Here is an 18,985-nt window from a genome sequence, read left to right as displayed (position 1 = left end):
GACAATTATTTAGGGGCGAAAGACGCAGGGAGTAGCATGTTGCCCCTCTGTTTTTTGCCCTCCCGACTATAGTTGGGCAACTGACGCACGCCACCTTTCCTCACTTGGGCTTTAGGGTCTGTTTGGTTGACGACCAAAACTTACCACACCTAACTTCGGCAAAGTGTAGCTGCCATAGAAAGTATGGCGAGCAAAACCGAAGCCACACGTGTAGCAAGGTTTGGCATGGAAATGAGTCTATAACTTATGAGGCAGGGTGCTAAGAAAGTTTAGCGTGCTATAACTGTGGCAGTGAACCAAACAGCTATCAAAGAAACTATGGCATGACTGACCTTTGAAATGGCAAGCTTTGATCTCAACCAAACACGCCCTTAAGTCTCCCTTCCTCAGCTTCTAGGTGGCTTCATTCACGGTGCGCGTGTGTTGTTGCTCAACCCCATCGTTAACAACAATCTATGATTGCTCCTTCGGCCAAGCAAACCCTCCGGTCAGCCTCCTCGTCCTCGCATCCTGGTGATGTTTCCCATGCCTTTGATGGAGCTAGCCATGGCCGATTTGTGGCTTCCCCAGAGTTCCTACCATGCACCGTGGCCATACGTGTCACCGCTAGCGGCTCCGGTGGAGTTGGTTCATCGAGCCACGACAGACACACCGAACAGGCCCATAGCCTCGGTCCTTTGTGCGTACACACAACTAAGCAAAGCGATGTACGAGCGCGTGGCTAGCGATGCCCTACTATGCTAAGGAGCAACGATGATAACGTGGTGCCCCGCACTTGTGCGGCTGAATTGGCCGATGGCACAATAGATGGGTGGCACGGCTCAATACAGGCGACAGTTGCAAGCCCATTGTCCTATCGTAGGAGAACGAGCTTGTGTAAGGAAACAGGAGGAAGAAAGGGCCAAAGGAGGGAGAAAATATCATTTTCCATGAGACTGTATGTCTTTGATATGCCGGCAATGCTAAAACATATACTATTTGTGTGCTTTTATAGCTCACCTAATATATATATATATATATATATATATATATAAATAATATGTTTGAATATATCAATTCTTGGTCTACAGATTCTGCTTTGAAAATGAACCTTGTGTTTCTTACTTTGTTTTGGGGACATATTGGTATTTCTCTATTCTCTAGCTTCATGGAGCTACCACCGTCCACTCCAAGCCAAGAGCATATCCGAGAAGTCTTTCTAAAATTACTCTTTAAAATATCGTTTAGAGATTTGTTTGAGTAAAAATCATTTTTTATATTTTATACTCTCTAATATTTTTTTATATATAATGCATTCTAGAGTCATCCCTACTCTTCAATTTTAAGTAGCGAAAAATTCAGAATAAAGAATATCTATATTTAAATATATTTTTTTAATTAAAATCTCTATTTTTAGGAATGATACCAAGAGTTTAGTTGCTCTGATCTCAATCTCGATCGACCACTCACAGCCATCAATCACCCTTTTTTTTTTGACAGCATCAATCGCCCTTTTTGTCCGTGTAGCGGCGACTCACCGAAGACGCAGAGACGCGCGCGCACGTCCTGACCCGCGTCACCCGCCCCTCGGCCCCTCCTGTCATTTTCGAGCGAGCGCGCGTGTGTGTCAGTGACCATCCTCCCACCCCTGCTCTCCTCTCGGCTCCCCCACCAAGAACCCCAAGATTCGCTCGACCGGCCGGCCGCCATGGCCAGATCGGCGCCGGGGCTGCCGCCGCAGTACTACGCGGCCGCGGGCTCCGGCCACCGCTCCTCCTCCTCTCCCGCGGCGTCCTGCGTCGTGGCGGTCCTCTTCCTCCTCCTGGCCGCCGGTGGCGCGGCGGCGGCGCTGTTCGTGCTCTTCCGCCCGCGCGCGCCGGCCATCGCCGTGACGGCCGTGCAGCTGCCCGCCTTCGCCGTGGCCAACGGCACCGTGGCCTTCACCTTCCAGCAGCTGACCTCCGTGCGCAACCCGAACCGGTCCCCGCTCGCGCACTACGACAGCTCCCTCCACGTCGCGTACGCCGGCGGCGAGGTCGGCTCCATGTACATCCCGGCCGGCCAGATTGACGGCGGCCGCACGCAGTACATGGCCACCAGCTTCACCGTCCCCGCCTTCGCCGTCTCGGTCTCCGCCGCCGCCGCGCAGCCGACCACCATCTCCGTCCCCGCGTCCGGCCCGTCCCCGCACGTCACGGCGGCTCTAGTGCAGGGGCCGGTGATGGAGGTGGACTCGCTGCTGCGGGTCAAGGGCAAGGTCACCGTTCTTAAGGTGTTCACCCACCACGTCGAGGCCGCCAAGGTGTGCCGCATTGGCGTCTCGCCGGCCGACGGCCGCGTGCTCGGCTTCCGGTGCTGACCGTCGGCCGATCTCACTAATGCTGGCCGCCCCCGCCCGGCCAAGATCTGACAATCTCATCACCCCTTCAGCCTGGTCGGTAGGCCCTGCTCTCCAAATCAAAAGTAGCCTCTTCGATTCAGACTTCAGTTCAGTCATCAGTGAAATTATAAGATAAGGTTGTTCGATTTGTAAATTAGATTAATCTCTACGGTTCTCAAGATTTGTTGTACTTCTTTATGCTTGTCTGATTTACTAGATTTTGCGGCCGACGTGTTCTTGTTGTTGTAGATTATCACGGGTATAGATTTCATAGTCAGAGTCCAGACCAAACAAAGATTTGGTTCTTGAGATGGTGGTTCTTGTTCCAGTGGGAATATTGGTTGCTTATGTCAACCAAATATAGTGACGGGAACTTAATAATATCAGTTTGCAATGCATTCCGTTTTCATTTTTGCAAAATTCAAGTTGAGATTACCATCATGGGTAGCAGATTCTTTGGGGGTGATTAGGTCGAGCATATTCTGAGCTCAAGTTGCTATTGTACGAGGCACCCGTGATGAAAACGGAGGGATATTGATATTACATTTGTTTTTATATTTCTGTTCAGATTTGATTCGAATACGGATAGAATCAACTACGCCAGATAGGATACAATTGGATATCGATATTATAAATATACAATTTGAGTATTTAGATATGAATATGGTATCGGATGTTGAATATCCGGACTCGGATATGGACAGATCTAGACCCTTCTAATCGAATTCGGTCTCAAATACGATCAGAAAATATGTGTATCGTTTTCGCCCCTAGGAGGCATCATAATTGGGCAAAGTACCAGCCTATCCATCCGGGCAGCTGTAGTAAGGCCCCGTTTAGATGCGAATTTTTTTTGGCTTTTGGCTACTGTAGCACTTTCGTTTGTATTTGGCAAAAAAATGTCCAATTATGGACTATTTAGGCTTAAAAGATTCGTCTCGCCAATTACGAGCAAATTGTGCAATTAGTTATTCTTTTTACCTACATTTAATGCTCCATGCATGTGCCGCAAGATTTGATGTGACAGAGAATCTTGAAATTTTTTGGATTTTGAGTGGGATCTAAACAGGGCCTAACTGTTCAGTGTTTGGTGAGAGTATGGTTGTTAGATTACCATCATGGGTAGCAGATCTGGACGGCAGTGGTTACTGTGAATCGTGTGCTGCCGACGTTTCGGGGTTTGCCGGCCGTCAGGTTTGGACCTCATCACTTTCCACAAAAAACTGGTAGGTTGGATTTTGATTAAAAAAATTATAAAAAATCATAAAATAAAAATATTCTTAAAAGGAATTAGAACTTTTTTGTGTGAAGAACAACTTAAATACAACATATATAAACTTATTTCACTTAAAAAGAATTAACTAAAATTGCTATGTATGAAAACGAGAAACGTTTCTAGTGATTCTCTGAGCGAAAAATTTCTTATCTGACGCGTTTGACAATGACTTTACCGATTCTCGTAAGAATCAGAAACATTTTTGGTTAACAAATGGGTCCTAAATTACACTGTCCTAGTAAAACTACCTATAGAAACTATACATTGTAACTGCCCTTAACGATGCAATTAGTGCAGTAGCATGAATAATCTGACATATTTGGTGGATGGGGCGAGATAGTCCTATATTTCTAAATAATGACCGACCAAATAATAACATTAGCAAAAATGTATTGTCAACGTAAACTCCAAAAATGAAGAGCCTGACAATAAAGCTCCAATGTTAGCTTGATCAGTGATCAGATCACACACGCGCACATGTGCTCCAACTTTCACCCTGTTCGTTTGGTTGTATTCGGCTTATAAGTTATGACTTATCAGCCAACGAATAATATTTTTTTCTCATATCAAAACAGTCAATAGTACTTTCAATCATGACTTATAACAAACAAGCCTAAACAAACGAGATTTGTTTGTATCTGTAGTGACAAATTATTGGTGGGGCCCGTGGGCCTATTCTACCCACCACGTGAAACGAACTAAGCTCTGGTTTAGTTCCTCCAAACTCCTGAAAAGTGCACTATGCAAAAAGAAGATTCTCTGTCACATCAAACTTGCGGTACATGCATGGAGTACTAAATGTAGACGAAATAAAAAACTAATTGCACAGTTTGCTTTAACTTTGCGAGACGAATCTTTTGAGCCTAATTAGTCAATGTTTGGACAATAATTCACAAATACAAACGAAATGCTACAGTAGGGAATCTTTACTATGCACAGTTTGCCTGCGCAAACTTTGCCCAACTAAACACCGCCTAAGCAAAAAGTTGGAGCCATCCGAGCGCTCACTTTCACGCCAATTGTTCGATATTTAAAGCCGGCTTTTACCAGCTTTGATGAGGAGAAGCGGGGGGGGGGGGGGGGGGGGGGGGGGCGGGCTGTGCGGAGCTTGCAAGGCTCTAGCCAGCAGTCTTCATCAGGTGTTCGATGAGGAGAAGCGGAGGACGACCAACCGAGTAAATATCCTAATAGAAATTCAAATTCGAGACATCTGTTTTGTAATCGTATTTAGAAATATCTGTATTCATATTTGTATTCAAATTAAAATATGGTAAAAGCTGGTATCCGAATCCAATTCCATGTGAATCTGATCCATTTCCATCCCTAAGCGCCTGTTTCGGCTGGTATTAAAGCCGGTTGAAACTGTTTTACTATGAGAGAAAAATAATGTAGATCCTAGCTGATAAGCCGGCTGATAAGTTCAAGTGAACATGTCCCTATTGACTGTAGTAGATATGTACCGGTAACAAACGTAGTCAAACATTTTTCTTCTAATTTAGATCAACTATGTCACAGGAAGATTGAATGGGTTGGCCCCAGCAAGTCCTGGGCGTTTGTCCCCAGCAAGTGTAACATTATTATGTTAAGTGTTCATACGTTAAGTGTTCATACAATATAACAATAGTAATATTACATAGAGAACATAATAGGACTACAAAAACTACAACTATGAATTAATCACAGAAAATCATAGATCTAAAGCTAGAGTAAAAATTTTGTACCAAAACATACCATATCATATGCTTACTTAATAGATCTATTCACGTAGTGTCGGGTTCATAAACCCGGGGTCCCTCGGTGAAAGCACCTAGGCCCCTTGTTGGGTTTCGGTGATTAATGACAATACAAGATTACTATGACTAACGTGTGTTTTGCAGAGGCAATTGAGTTAGGTCATGGTAATGGAGATCAATTGGGCAATCATGGGTGTCATGCCCCTACGATGGAAATCATTTCAGTTTTCAAAGGATGGACGACAAGGTTAAGGATAACTAGTTCTAAGTATCGATTGGAGTTGAAGAGACACTTAGAGTAGTTTATGACTTTGTTTTTCCTTTGGCCGTACTATTAAGGGGGGTATGAACGGGTAGCTTGACCTAGATGAGTCTAGTGAGTTAGGTGTGGTACACACTTGTTAAAACTAGCACTAGGTAGCTCCTTAATATGCCTAAGATCCTTTGGAGCAAACTTCATTCACATATGATCGTGAGTTGGAAGTGAATGGAGGGTCAAATGCTGACCGGACGCTGGCCGCAGGGTCCGGTCAGTTCATTTGACCAAGGAGATTGCGTTCGGTGCGACCGGACGCTGGAGTGGTCAAGTGACCGGATGCTGAGAGGCAGCGTCCGGTCGACTCCATTAAGGTTCCAGAAGAGAATATCTGCGACCGGACGCGTCCGGTCAGTCCTGATCGGACCCTGAGGGTTCAACGTCCGGTCGAGTACAGTAAGCATCCAGTGAGGGTTTAATGCGACCGGACGCGTCCGGTCAACACTTAAACACTGGTGTGCGGGTTGAACTGACCGGAGCGCCCGGTCATCCCGTAGAAGCTCATAACGGTTCGTTTTTTAGGCTGCCTTATAAATAGAAGCTCCACTCATGTGTGGAGTTACTTTTGCTCATTCCAACAGCTGAGAAACACGTTTGTGAGTGCCAAGAAGAGCAAGGTCCTAGTGAGGTGATTGAGATTTGAGAATCCAAGAGAGTAGCCTCATTAGTGAATCAAGAGTAGCAAAGTGTGCATCCACCGTTCTCATTAGGCTTCACGTGGTCAAGTGAGAGTTCGTGCTTGTTACTCTTGGTGATCGCCATCACCTAGATGGCTTGGTGGTGATTGGGAGCTTGGTGATCACCCGGCGGAGCTTGTGGGTGACCCAACTCAAGTTGTGAGCGGTTTTGGGTGATTCACCGTGACGGAGTGTCGAAGAATCAACCCGTAGAGAGCACTTGATCCTTGCGCGGATCAAGGGGGAGCTACACCCTTGCGCGGGTGCTCCAACGAGGACTAGTGGGGAGTGGCGACTCTCCGATACCTCGGCAAAACATCGCCGCGTTCCTCTCTCTCTATTTACTTTGAGCATTTACTTTGAACAATTCAATACTTGTCTTTACATTCATAGAATTGCCATGCTAGAGTAAGTTTGGAACATAGGTTGCAAGTCCTTTGTGCGTTAGATCAATAGAAACACTTTTCTAGGCACAATGGGTTAATTGGGCTAACCGTAGGATTTAATTATTGCAAGAAAATCTAGAATTAGCCCAATTCACCCCCCCCTCTTGGGCATCTTGATCCTTTCAATTGGTATTAGAGCCTCGTGCTCACGTTTTAAGCTTAATCACTTAGAGCAAGATGTCTCACGAGGATGGACCTCCTCCTATCTTTGAGGGAGATGACTTTCCATATTGGAAAATCCGCATGGAGGCGTACTTAGAAGCTCTAGACGTTGGTATACTTAGAGCCGCCACACAAGGCTTCCCAAAACCTCGGGATGCTACACACTTACAAGGCGATGAGGTTAATTATGAAAAGTGGAATGCAAAGGCTCGAAACACCATCTTTAGAGGCCTTTGCAAAGATGTGTTCAACCGCGTAAGGAACCACAAAGACGCCCATGCACTATGGTTGGACGTTTGTGCGCTCCATGAGGGAACCAAGAGTGAGCGTGAGGAACGCTATCATCTTGTGATTAAAAAGCTAAATTCATTTGAGATGCTTCCCAAAGAATGTGCTAATGAGATGTATTCATGTTTGAATGTTCTTGTAGAGGAAGTCAATGGGCTTGGACTTACTCAAATGTCACCATCCGATGTTGTGAGAAAGATCTTGAGTGTCATCCCCATTGACAAATATGGGTATATTGTGACCGTGCTACACCAAGGTGATCTTTCCACCGCTACACCGACACAAATCTTAGGAAAGATCAATGCTCATGTTGGTATGAGTTCACTCAAGAAGCTAATGAAGAATGATTTGGTGAGAGGGTTGAAGGATGTGAAGTTTGAGAAGGACAAGCTTTGTAGTGCATGTCAAGCCGGCAAGCAAGTTGCAAATACCCATCCAACAAAAGCTTTCATGTCAACCACAAGAGTGCTAAAACTCCTACACATGGATTTATTTGGACCAACAACATACAAGAGTTTGGGAGGGAATCTCTATTGTCTTGTGATTGTTGATGACTATTCAAGGTATACATGGGTATTCTTTCTTCATGACAAATCCGAAGTTGCATCTTGCTTCAAGAAGTTTGCCAAGAGAGCTCAAAATGAATTTGAAGTGAAGCTCAAGAAGATAAGAAGTGACAATGGAAAAGAATTTGACAACACAAACATTGAAGCTTATTGTGATGAAGTTGGGATCAAGCATGAAGTCTCCGCAACTTATACTCCTCAACAAAATGGTGTAGTTGAGAGGAAGAACCGGACTTTGATCACTCTTGCAAGGACAATGCTAGATGAGTACAACACCCCCGAAGCTTTATGGGCGGAAGCAATCAACACCGCATGCTATGCATCAAACCGTCTATTCCTTCAAAAGTTCCTTGGCAAGACATCTTATGAGTTGCTCAACGGGAAGAAGCCGGACGTCTCCTTCTTTAGGGTGTTTGGTTGCAAATGCTACATCTACAAGAAGCGGCAACACCTAGGGAAGTTCCAAAGACGTTGTGATATTGGTTTTCTTGTTGGTTACTCATCAAAGTCCAAAGCATATAGAGTATTTAATCATGCCACTGGCTTGGTTGAAGAAACATATGATGTGGAATTTGATGAATCTAACAGCTCCCAAGGAGCACCTGAGAATCTTGATGATGTAGGTGATGAACCATTGAGGGAGGCTATGAAGAATATTCTGGTGGGAGACATCAAGCCAAAAGATGATAAAGATGATGTACAAATCATTGATCAACCTTCTTCATCAAGTGTGCCACAAGATGGTGAAAAAGATGGGAGAGTAGAAAATGAAGATACTCATATCTCCCATGAGCAAATGGTGGTACAAGCACAAGATATTGATGCTCCACAACCTCCTCCTCAAGTGGTCAATAGAAGAAATATACCTCTCCTACAAGATCATCTACAAGATCTCATCATAGGGAGTCCATCAAAGGGTGTAATGACTCGATCTCAAAAACTTACTTCATTTATTGCTCATCACTCTTTTGTCTCTTGCTATGAGCCTACCAAGGTAGAAGAAGCTCTCAAAGATCCGGATTGGATCAATGCCATGCATGAAGAGTTGAACAACTTCACTCGTAATGAAGTTTGGACTCTTGAAGAGCGACCAAAAGGTGCAAGAGTCATTGGAACAAAGTGGGTTTTCCGCAACAAGCAAGATGATCAAGGAGTTGTTGTGAGGAACAAGGCAAGACTAGTTGCAAAGGGGTTCTCCCAAGTTGAAGGTTTGGATTTTGGAGAGACCTTTGCACCGGTTGCAAGATTAGAAGCCATCCGTATCCTACTTGCATATGCATCACATCATGAAATGAAACTATATCAAATGGATGTGAAAAGTGCATTTTAAATGGCTTTATTAATGAACTAGTCTATGTTGATTAACCTCCCGGGTTTGAAGACCTTAGATATCCTAATCATGTTTATAGGTTGTCCAAGACGCTATATGGGCTTAAGCAAGCCCCAAGAGCTTGGTATGAGCGCCTTCGGGACTTCCTCATTGAGAAGGGCTTCATGATTGGAAAGGTCGACACCACACTATTCACCAAGAAGCTTGATGGGCATATCTTCATTTGTCAAGTATATGTTGATGATATCATCTTTGGATCATCAAATGAAGACTCATGCAAAGAATTTGGTGAATTGATGTCAAAGGAGTTTGAGATGTCAATGATTGGTGAGCTTACATTGTTTCTTGGTTTTCAAGTCAAGCAAATGAAAGAAGGCATCTTCATCTCTCAAGAGAAATACACAAAAGATCTTCTCAAGAGATTCAAGATGGATGAATGTAAGCCAATCAAGACACCAATGCCTACAAATGGACATCTCGACCTAGATGAGGGAGGTAACCCGGTTGATCAAACTCTCTACCGTTCCATGATTGGTAGCTTGTTATATTTAACCGCATCTAGGCCCGACATCATGTTTAGTGTGTGTATGTGTGCTAGATTTCAAGCTAATCCTAAGGAAACACATTTAATTGCCGTAAAAACAATCCTTAGGTATCTTAAGCACACACCAAGCATTGGCCTTTGGTATCCCAAAGGAGCTATATTTGAATTGTTGGCTATTCCGATTCGGATTATGCCGGTTGCAAAGTTGATAGAAAGAGCACATCCGGAGGGTGCCATTTGCTTGGTAGATCACTTGTGTCTTGGTCCTCCAAGAAACAAAATAGTGTGGCTCTGTCCACCGCCGAAGCGGAATACATTGCCGCGGGTGCTTGTTGTGCACAAATATTATACATGAAACAAACTTTGCTAGACTATGGTGTAGTTCTAGAAAAGGTACCTCTTTTGTGCGACAATGAAAGTGCGGTAAAACTTGCAAATAATCCGGTTCAACACTCTCGCACCAAGCACATAGATATCCTCCATCACTTTCTAAGAGACCATGTTGCTAAAAATGATATATCACTAGAAGGTGTAAGAACCGAAGATCAATTAGTGGATATCTTCACTAAACTGCTAGATGAGGCTACTTTTTGTAGATTGCGGAATGAGCTCAATGTGCTTGACTTTAGCAACTTCACTAAAAATTGAGCTTGTGTTGTCCCTTGCATTCATTGTAATATACAACATGTTTAATTTTTGGTAATGCATATAGGGCTTGTCTAACATGGTTAAGATAACCGCCGAAAAGCATGTGAAGAAGCTTAACCTTGGATCAAACTTGACAAGCAACTAGATTTACTTACAAGTATTGCATATGCATGGATGTTGTTTTGTCGTTTTGTTCCATTTGCCCTCTTATTGCCTATTTTCTTAAAAAGAATTATAGCCTAAGGCAAAATATTTTGAAAAATATGAGGGTTTGAGAGAGGTCACTCACATCAGTCCCAATTGGTGTTTATTTGGATCTTATTCAAGTTGGGACTTGATTGGGAACAGGCAACGTGGAGGAACATTGAAGATTTGCTAGAAAAGAGTGACCGGATGCTGCACCGGACTCTGCAGTCCAGCGTCCGGTCAGTTCACAGGAGGTGAACAGAAGCTGAAGGAGTGACCGGACTCTGCATTTGAGCGTCCAGTCAGAAAGGGTTCCAGCGTCCGGTCGATCTACATGGCGTTAAGGGCAACTAACCGGACTCTGCCTGCGTCCGGTCATGGACCACCGGACGTGTCCGGTCATGGACCACCGGACGCGTCCGGTCGTGATTCTAGAGGAATTGGACCTCTCTGGAATCGATCGGACGCTGGGTGGTAGCGTCTGGTCGCTACCACCGGAGCGTCTGGTCAATAGATCTCGTGCGACATCGGGTCTCTTTCCTATTTTCCGTTTCAGACTCGTGAGGGCCACCCTATTTAATTAGCATCGGTGATTTCTTTTAACCTATCCACCGCCGACATCGCCGCGCCCCTCATCGTGCCCTAGCCGCCGACGCCGCCGCAACTCCTCCGCGCCAGCTCGCCACGCCAGCTTGTCATGCCAACGTCACCGTGCCTCCACCGCCGCCGAGCCCGCACTGCACTTCCCCGCGCCAGCACGCCGCCACCAGCCAGCGCGCCCGCCGCCGTTAGCCCCCGCGCACACTGTCGCGCCCGAGCATCTCCGCGCCTGCTCTGCGCCGCCAGCGCCTCCGTTTCCAGCGCCGTCGAGTCCCGCGTCATGATCTGCGCCGCCGTGATCCAGAGCTATCTCTCTGCCGTCCACTTCCAGTGTTGGTAAGGGTTTGACCTAATGCCATTGCCTCGCTCGTAACCTAAATCGATTTCAAAGCATTGCTCTCCATTGCATCTAGGTCTATCGATTAACTGCTCACCACCAACCCTTACCCTAACCGAGTCGGTGGTTCCCTGCGGGTCGCTTCTCTTCTTCTCGGATCGTCGGTTCGTCAGGTAGCAAGCCAGTCGTTTCTATTTCGCATCTACATTGCTTGCTCTCATAGGGTTTTGCATCTATTAGATATATCGTATTTACATGTATATCCATCTATTCCATCGTGCAGCGAGTCGGTGCTATTGAGGTGTTAGTGGCAGTTGACTGTTAACTTGGAGCCAAGCTCGCGAGTACGGATCGAGGACAAGCCTCGAAAGTGTCAGTAGACAGTTGTTCTTGTCAGCGGCAGTTTTTCTCTTGTCAGATCAGATGGCTCACACCAAGAACGTTGGTGGTGGTCTAGGAGATGATGATCGGAGGCCTCCGCCTCGCTTGCCTGCAGGAACTAAAGGCAAGGCGATGAAGCAGGTTGTATCAAAGAAGCACAAGTACCCTGACGCAGAGACAGTGAGAGCAGCAGCAGTCGCTGAGGTAGCAGAGCGTGCCGAGAGAGGAGGTGCCCACAGTGGAGTTGTCATTGCAGATCATCTGGCACCAGACGTGCAGGGCAGACTTGAGCAGATTGAGCGTCTTCATGGTAGTCTAGCTAGGACTATCATGATGGCAGGACGACGTCTTCCCATTGTGGATCCTCAGCCTCAAGGGGAGTCACAGCAGCAGCCCCCACCAGCAGAGCCGACAGAGCAGACTCAGGAGGGCCAGTAGGCTAAGGAGGCCGAGGAGACCGAGCAGGCACCCCAGCCGCAGCTACGCCGCTCTAGTCATACCAGTGTTCTAGTCCCACCAAGGCCAGCTACACAGCGCAGGGGATCACGCCCACCGCCCAGACCATAGGGTCCGCCTCTAGTGATCCACCTTGACTTGAGGGCCGCCACGACCAAGCAGGTTCGATAGCTTCGCTTTGTGGAGTTTGATGTGTGGTTTCCACCTAGGAGGGATGAGAGAGTAGCAGAGGGTTTCTACACACCGCTCCAGGAGGACTTCTACAATGCATATCTGAACAGTGGGGTAGTTTTCAGATCTCAGCGGGTTTGTAGCATCGAGGCTATAGTCGCAGCGGCTAGAGAGCATATTCGCCCCTACCTTGCATATCTGTCGAGGCTGACAGATTTGATAGGACGGACTGGAGTATATGTTCCATCTTGGGTTCGTCAGTTTTATGCTTCGCTCTACGTTGACCCGCATCATAACTTTATACACTTTGCATTCAGAGGCAGAGACTACAAGATGATGAGTCAGAGGGCCAAGGAGATACTGAGGCTACAGGAGCAGCCTGTCAGGTTACATGAGGTATGTTATGGACAGCAGGAGCCTCCCAGGCGTCCTCATGGTGGTTTGGTGCCCCCTGCAGATCTTGTGCGCCATTGCTTCAAGGAGCCCTTTGGTGAGGGGTCGAGGAGGAACCCCAGTGACCTTACTCCTACAGCTCGAGTGCTAGAGGCTATTATCAGGAGGACACTACTTCCCAGGTTGGGATACAGAGAGGGCTTGACTCGCCTCCAGCTTTGGCTCCTCAACACCCTGATGCAGCAGACCGTGTTTGATATTTGGGACCTCCTTCTATCAGAGATGGAGGATACTATAGCTGAGGGCTTCAAGGGTCATAGGCAGCTTCCATATGCACATTGGATGACATTCCTTATGCTCAAGGCTATGCATGTTAGGACCCCTGAGATGGTTGTAGAGTACAAAGGTGCCACCACAGAGTTTCCAGCTTATAACATGGCACAGAGGATCAGGCATAGCACACCACAGGCACCCACTTAGCCTCGCTGATGTCCAGATGTACCAGAATCTGCAGCTCAGCAGGACGAGATTATTAGAGGCATAGCCGCTACTGAGGAGGAGCAACTTGAGGCTCAGGAGGAGAGGAGCGAGTCTAGTGACAGCTCAGATGACGACTACCTGCCGATTCCCTAGATGCCTCCACGCAGACACGATGCCGAGGCTAGCAGTTCTAGCTCAGCTCCACCTGCACCATAGACGGACCCTGCTTTGATTGCTATTCTTGAGCGGATGCAGCAGGATCAGGCACGATAGGCTCAGGAGATCGCTGCCAACTTTGCATAGTTTCAGGCTCGTCAGGATGAGTTCCAGCGGCAGCAGCAGATCCTTCAGCAGTAGCAGCAGCAGATGCATCAGCAGCAGTTACTCATGCAGCAGTAGTTTATGGGATTTATGCAGCATGTAGTAACATCACTTGGGGCCCCACAACCATAGCTTTCACCCCAGCTTGCTCAGCCTGCCACCACTACGACGACTCCAGCAGTACAGCCCAGTGGGCTTTAGAGTCAGGGATAGCCTCTAGCTCTGTTTGCTTCACCCACAGTATAGGTGTCCCAGTGGTTATCCTCGCCAGTGTTAGCCCCGCGTTTCACACTACTTCAGACGGGCTTCACATCGGAGTAGTCATCCTCGCTATTTGTGCCTGACACGTCAGTCTCTAGGAGTCTTGGAGCATCTTTCAGCGAGTTGACAGGGATGCCTACACCACCACATATGTATGCCCTAGGTCCATCTACAGCAGCTCCTATCGCCGTGACTACTCAGAGGCTTCCTTCTTCTATCGCATCTTCAGATCCTACGACAGACATACTAGCAGCATCACAGGCCGCACCTGCCCCAGCTCAGACCCAGACCACTTCAGCGACGCTTCCTGCCATAGAGGGTCAGTCAGTTCAGAGCTCAGGGTCAGATGATGATGGCGCTCAGTTTCAGCTTGCCCCTCGTACCTCAGCGCCCGGCTCGTCCGCTGCAGCCCCACTGACCGACCCTTAGGTTTTGGTGTTTGACGCCAAAGGGGGAGAGGGTTCGAGTATGTAGACTTAGGGGAGCGAGTTTTAGGGGGAGCTTAGTTAGCTATTAGTCTATTATATACATTTGGAGTTTTATTTGTGTGATACACTATTACTATTATGCATTCGTGTGTTTACCTTCATGCATACTATTATATCTATGTGATAGTGATATCTACGTGACTATGATATATGACATGTGTGCTCTCTATTTTGAATTCCTTTATATGTCATATCACTTGTGTTATGCTCATTTGCTTTTGCTTCCGCGCTTTACTTCGATGCAAATGAGCTTCACCACTTGTACTCATGCTTAGTTCATATCTTTTGAGTACATCATGTTGGCTTGGGTCATATAAGCTTGCCTAACTCTTTTGTTCTTATTGACAAAAGCTTATATGAACCAAGCATGTCAAAAACCTCACTCTTTCACATACTCGAGGTGGTATTGTCATCAATCACCAAAAAGGGGGAGATTGAAAGCATCTAGGCCCCTTGTTGGGTTTTGGTGATTAATGACAATACAAGATTACTATGACTAACGTGTGTTTTGCAGAGGCAATTGAGTTAGGTCATGGTAATGGAGATCAATTGGGCAATCATGGGTGTCACGCCCCTACGATGGAAATCATTTCAGTTTTCAAAGGATGGACGACAAGGTTAAGGATAACTAGTTCTAAGTGTCGATTGGAGTTGAAGAGACACTTAGAGTAGTTTAGGACTTTGTTTTTCCTTTGGCCGTACTATTAAGGGGGTATGAATGGGTAGCTTCACCTAGATGAGTCTAGTGAGTTAGGTGTGGTGCACACTTGTTAAAACTAGCACTAGGTAGCTCCTTAATATGCCTAAGATCCTTTGGAGCAAACTTCATTCACATATGATTGTGAGTTGGAAGTGAATGGAGGGTCAAATGCTGATCGGACGCTGGCTCCGGTGCGACCGGACACTGGCCGCAGGGTCCGGTCAGTTCATTTGACCAAGGAGATTGCGTTCGATGCGACAGGACGCTGGAGTGGTCAAGTGACCGGACGCTGAGAGGCAGCGTCTGGTCGACTCCAGTAAGGTTCCAGAAGAGAATATCTGCGATCGGACGTGTCCGGTCAGTCCTGACCGGACCTTAAGGGTTCAGCGTCCGGTCGAGTACAGTAAGCATCCAGTGAGGGTTTAATGCGACCGGACGCGTCCGGTCAGTGGTGATCGAACGCTGCCAGCGTCCGGTCAACACTTAAACACTGGTGTGTGGGTTGAACTGATCGGAGCGTCCGGTCAACATGACTGGAGCATCCGGTCACCCCGCAGAAGCTTATAACGGTTCGTTTTTCAGGCTGCCTTATAAATAGAAGCTCCACTCATGTGTGGAGTTACTTTTGCTCATTCCAATAGCTGAGAAACACGTTTGTGAGTGCCAAGAAGAGCAAGGTCCTAGTGAGGTGATTGAGATTTGAGAATCCAAGAGAGTAGCCTCATTAGTGAATCAAGAGTAGCAAAGTGTGCATCCACCATTCTCATTAGGCTTCGCGTGGTCAAGTGAGAGTTCGTGCTTGTTACTCTTGGTGATCGCCATCACCTAGATGGCTTGGTGGTGATTGGGAGCTTGGTGATCACCCAGCAGAGCTTGTGGGTGACCCAACTCAAGTTGTGAGCGGTTTTGGGTGATTCACCATGACGGAGTGTTGAAGAATCAACCCGTAGAGAGCACTTGATCCTTGCGCGGATCACGGGGGAGCTACACCCTTGCGTGGGTACTCCAACGAGGACTAGTGGGGAGTGGCGACTCTTCGATACCTCGGCAAAACATCGCCGTGTTTCTCTCTCTCTATTTACTTTGAGCAATTCAATACTTGTCTTTACATTCATAGAATTGCCATGCTAGAGTAAGTTTGGAACATAGGTTGCAAGTCCTTTGTGCGTTAGATCAATAGAAACACTTTTCTAGGCACAAGGGGTTAATTGGGCTAACCATAGGATTTAATTATTGCAAGAAAATTTAGAATTAGCCCCATTCACCCCCCCCCTCTTGGGCATCTTGATCCTTTCACTCGGGGACTGGCTTCTGCGCCAAGGCTCAGCCCAAGAGTCTAACAACAACAGGGCAAAGGGGCGGTCCAGCAATCGACCGGAAGGCCAGGCCCAAGAAGAGCAACGCCCGCTCGTCGGCTACTTCGGCCCACCTATCCGACCGGAGCGCTCGATTCAGGCTTCAGCCACCTTCGGACGGCCTCTCCGATCGGAAGGCCTGCCCCGAGCCTTACTTCCGACTATGACCCCGTGTCTCTCCAACCGCGGTATGTAAGAACCCTACTCGTCGCTCTTCTTCGACCGGCGCAACTAAAGTCGACTGGGGCCATCCGACCGGGGATGCCCGCTCGGAAGGGACCAGGGATGAACGGAGAAAGCAGCACGCGAGTCAAACCACGGTACAGGGACCATACCCTGCACACCTGAGGGAATAGTGTTCTGCAACCACCCTGATATAAACAGTATTGTAGGCGCCGACATTTATTCCTATAGTATTGTAGGCGCCGCAGCACTCCCGTATGGCAAAAAGCCCCTCACATGCCTCTGGGCATCAATAGTGTTGTAGGCGCCAGGATTCACCATACCCGGTAAACGTGGTAAGACTCCTCACATGCCTCTAGGCATCCAATAGTGTTTTGCAGGTACCGACATCATCCCTTCCTGAAGAAGATAGCGCAACCTCCCACGTGCACCTGACATTATATAGTGACATCAACAGTGTTGTGGACGTCTACCATTATCTAATCCTGATCGGCGTGGGCAACAAGGCTTAAAAACATTCATACCCTCTCCCTCTCACCTGTAAAGCCATCCCCTTCCTCTATAAAAGGGGATGCGCTCCCTCCAACAGGAGGACAAACCGAATCATCCAAGCTCAGTACCTTTAGATTCATTAGTCCAATAGCTCACAACCATAGAACCACCAGGTTCAGACCTCAAGCATATGCTTGAACAGTTAGCTCATAGCGGAGTCTCCGTCGCTCTCGGCCCTTCCGACCGGAGCCAACCGGGCCTCTTGTACACCCCATCTTTCTCTTTCTCGTTTGTAGCCCCACAGCAAACTTTGAGCACCTGGGCTCAGGAATAAAGTCACCGACCGACCCCGACTGGACATAGGGCACGTTGCCCAAACCAGTATAAATCCTGTGTCATTGAGTGCTAGGCTACATCCGATCACAACGTACAGCAAAACTACAAGTATTCACTAGTTGGTCACTTTCTGTACCGATAGTTGGCGCCATCCGTGGGGAAGACGTTGTACGTTCAACACTTTTTTGGTCATCGGATAGCCCATACTTCCGCCACCCCCGCCGTGGCGGGCTCGGGCAATACGATTTGCTTTGGCTCGTTGGAGTTCCCCGCACTCTCGCCCACCGGGATGTGGGTTCCACCCGTTTTCGAGCCATCCCAGACCTTCCTCTTCGGAAGCCTGGACTTCGTCGCTGACCGGCTCAGCGTACTCCACCTTCGTGAGGAGACTCGTGACCCGGCACTCATCGAAGAGACGTCCTCCATCGGCTCCGGGATGCGCGACTTCGACGGCGCGACATCTGTGCTTCATTCCGAGCAAACTCTCTGCTCAAACCCCACTATGAGTAATATACATGTTGTTATTCACTTACTATGTTCTATCCTCCGCCAAGTACCCGGAGGGTTGCCATCATCCCCATCACCACCACCGTACAACCGGTTCCCCTATGGCCTCGTGTCTCCTACGGACGCGTGCGCCCGGGGGCTCCAAAAGATGCCGGCGCCGCTTCCTCTCACGTCTGAGTTCGTGGGAATGGCAAGCTATGCTCCCACCTGTTTCCTCGACATCATGGATGACGACGTTGGGAGCGACGGCTCCAGCATCGGCGACGTGGTACCTAGCCACCGTCCGTCCCAGGAGTGCGCTATGGCGAACGCTCTAGAACAGCCGCCAGGGGTAACGGAGTCCTCACGGGCTCACGCCCCTCCGGGCCCTCATGCGGAGACCCCCGAGCTCACACGTGAGCACGGGGAGGATCTACGACTATAGTGGCCGCATTAGCCACCGACTGCACCAGCACGCTCGATGCACCACACTACGTCCCGTGCGCATAGACCGGCGAACGGCGCTCAGGGTCGCTCCCGTCAGGTCCAGCACAACGCCACGGGTAGGGGGACCGATCCCCTATGGTTCGCTCGGGCCAGTCAGAACATTGCCGTCGCGGCAATGCTCCTACACGGCCTGTCCGAGCCGAACGACCCTCACGAATGGGTGATCCACCGGAACCTCTAGGCACTACTGGAGACCGCCGCCATTCAACAAGCGGAGTGCTCCGTATCGCGACGCTGACTCGTGACCTCGCTCCCTGTCAGGGGAGGAGGGACTCAGCAGATGGGTCACCCCGCCTGATCGCCGCCACAACCACCGAGTGTGGAACAGGAAGCCGTAATGGCACCTCACCTTGACTTGATGACCGCTCCATGCCGACCGGCTGTCTACGCGCGGCTCGGGCCAAACCGAGACACGCGCAAGGTCGATCGGAGTCCCAGCCCTGACAGCCTAGGATCACGGACCTTTGTCCAACACCTCCAGCAAGCGTCATTCCCACCGCGCTTCAA

The 18,985-nt window shown here is 48.2% G+C and overlaps 1 protein-coding gene across 1 annotated transcript; it reads left to right on the top strand.

Moving 5' to 3' along the window:
* The first annotated feature begins 1,564 nt into the window (after window positions 1-1,564).
* Window positions 1,565-2,757, top strand: LOC136518525 (uncharacterized). The gene has a single exon (XM_066512202.1). The coding sequence runs from the start codon at window positions 1,688-1,690 to the stop codon at window positions 2,336-2,338; it is 651 nt and encodes a 216-aa protein (XP_066368299.1). The 5' UTR covers window positions 1,565-1,687; the 3' UTR covers window positions 2,339-2,757.
* Window positions 2,758-18,985: the final 16,228 nt, after the last annotated feature.

This window comes from Miscanthus floridulus, chromosome 17 (assembly GCF_019320115.1).
Source record: "Miscanthus floridulus cultivar M001 chromosome 17, ASM1932011v1, whole genome shotgun sequence".
Classification (NCBI taxonomy): Eukaryota; Viridiplantae; Streptophyta; class Magnoliopsida; order Poales; family Poaceae; genus Miscanthus; species Miscanthus floridulus.
The sequence above is the reverse complement of the archived record's forward strand: the minus strand, read 5'-3'. Positions and strand labels throughout refer to the sequence as shown.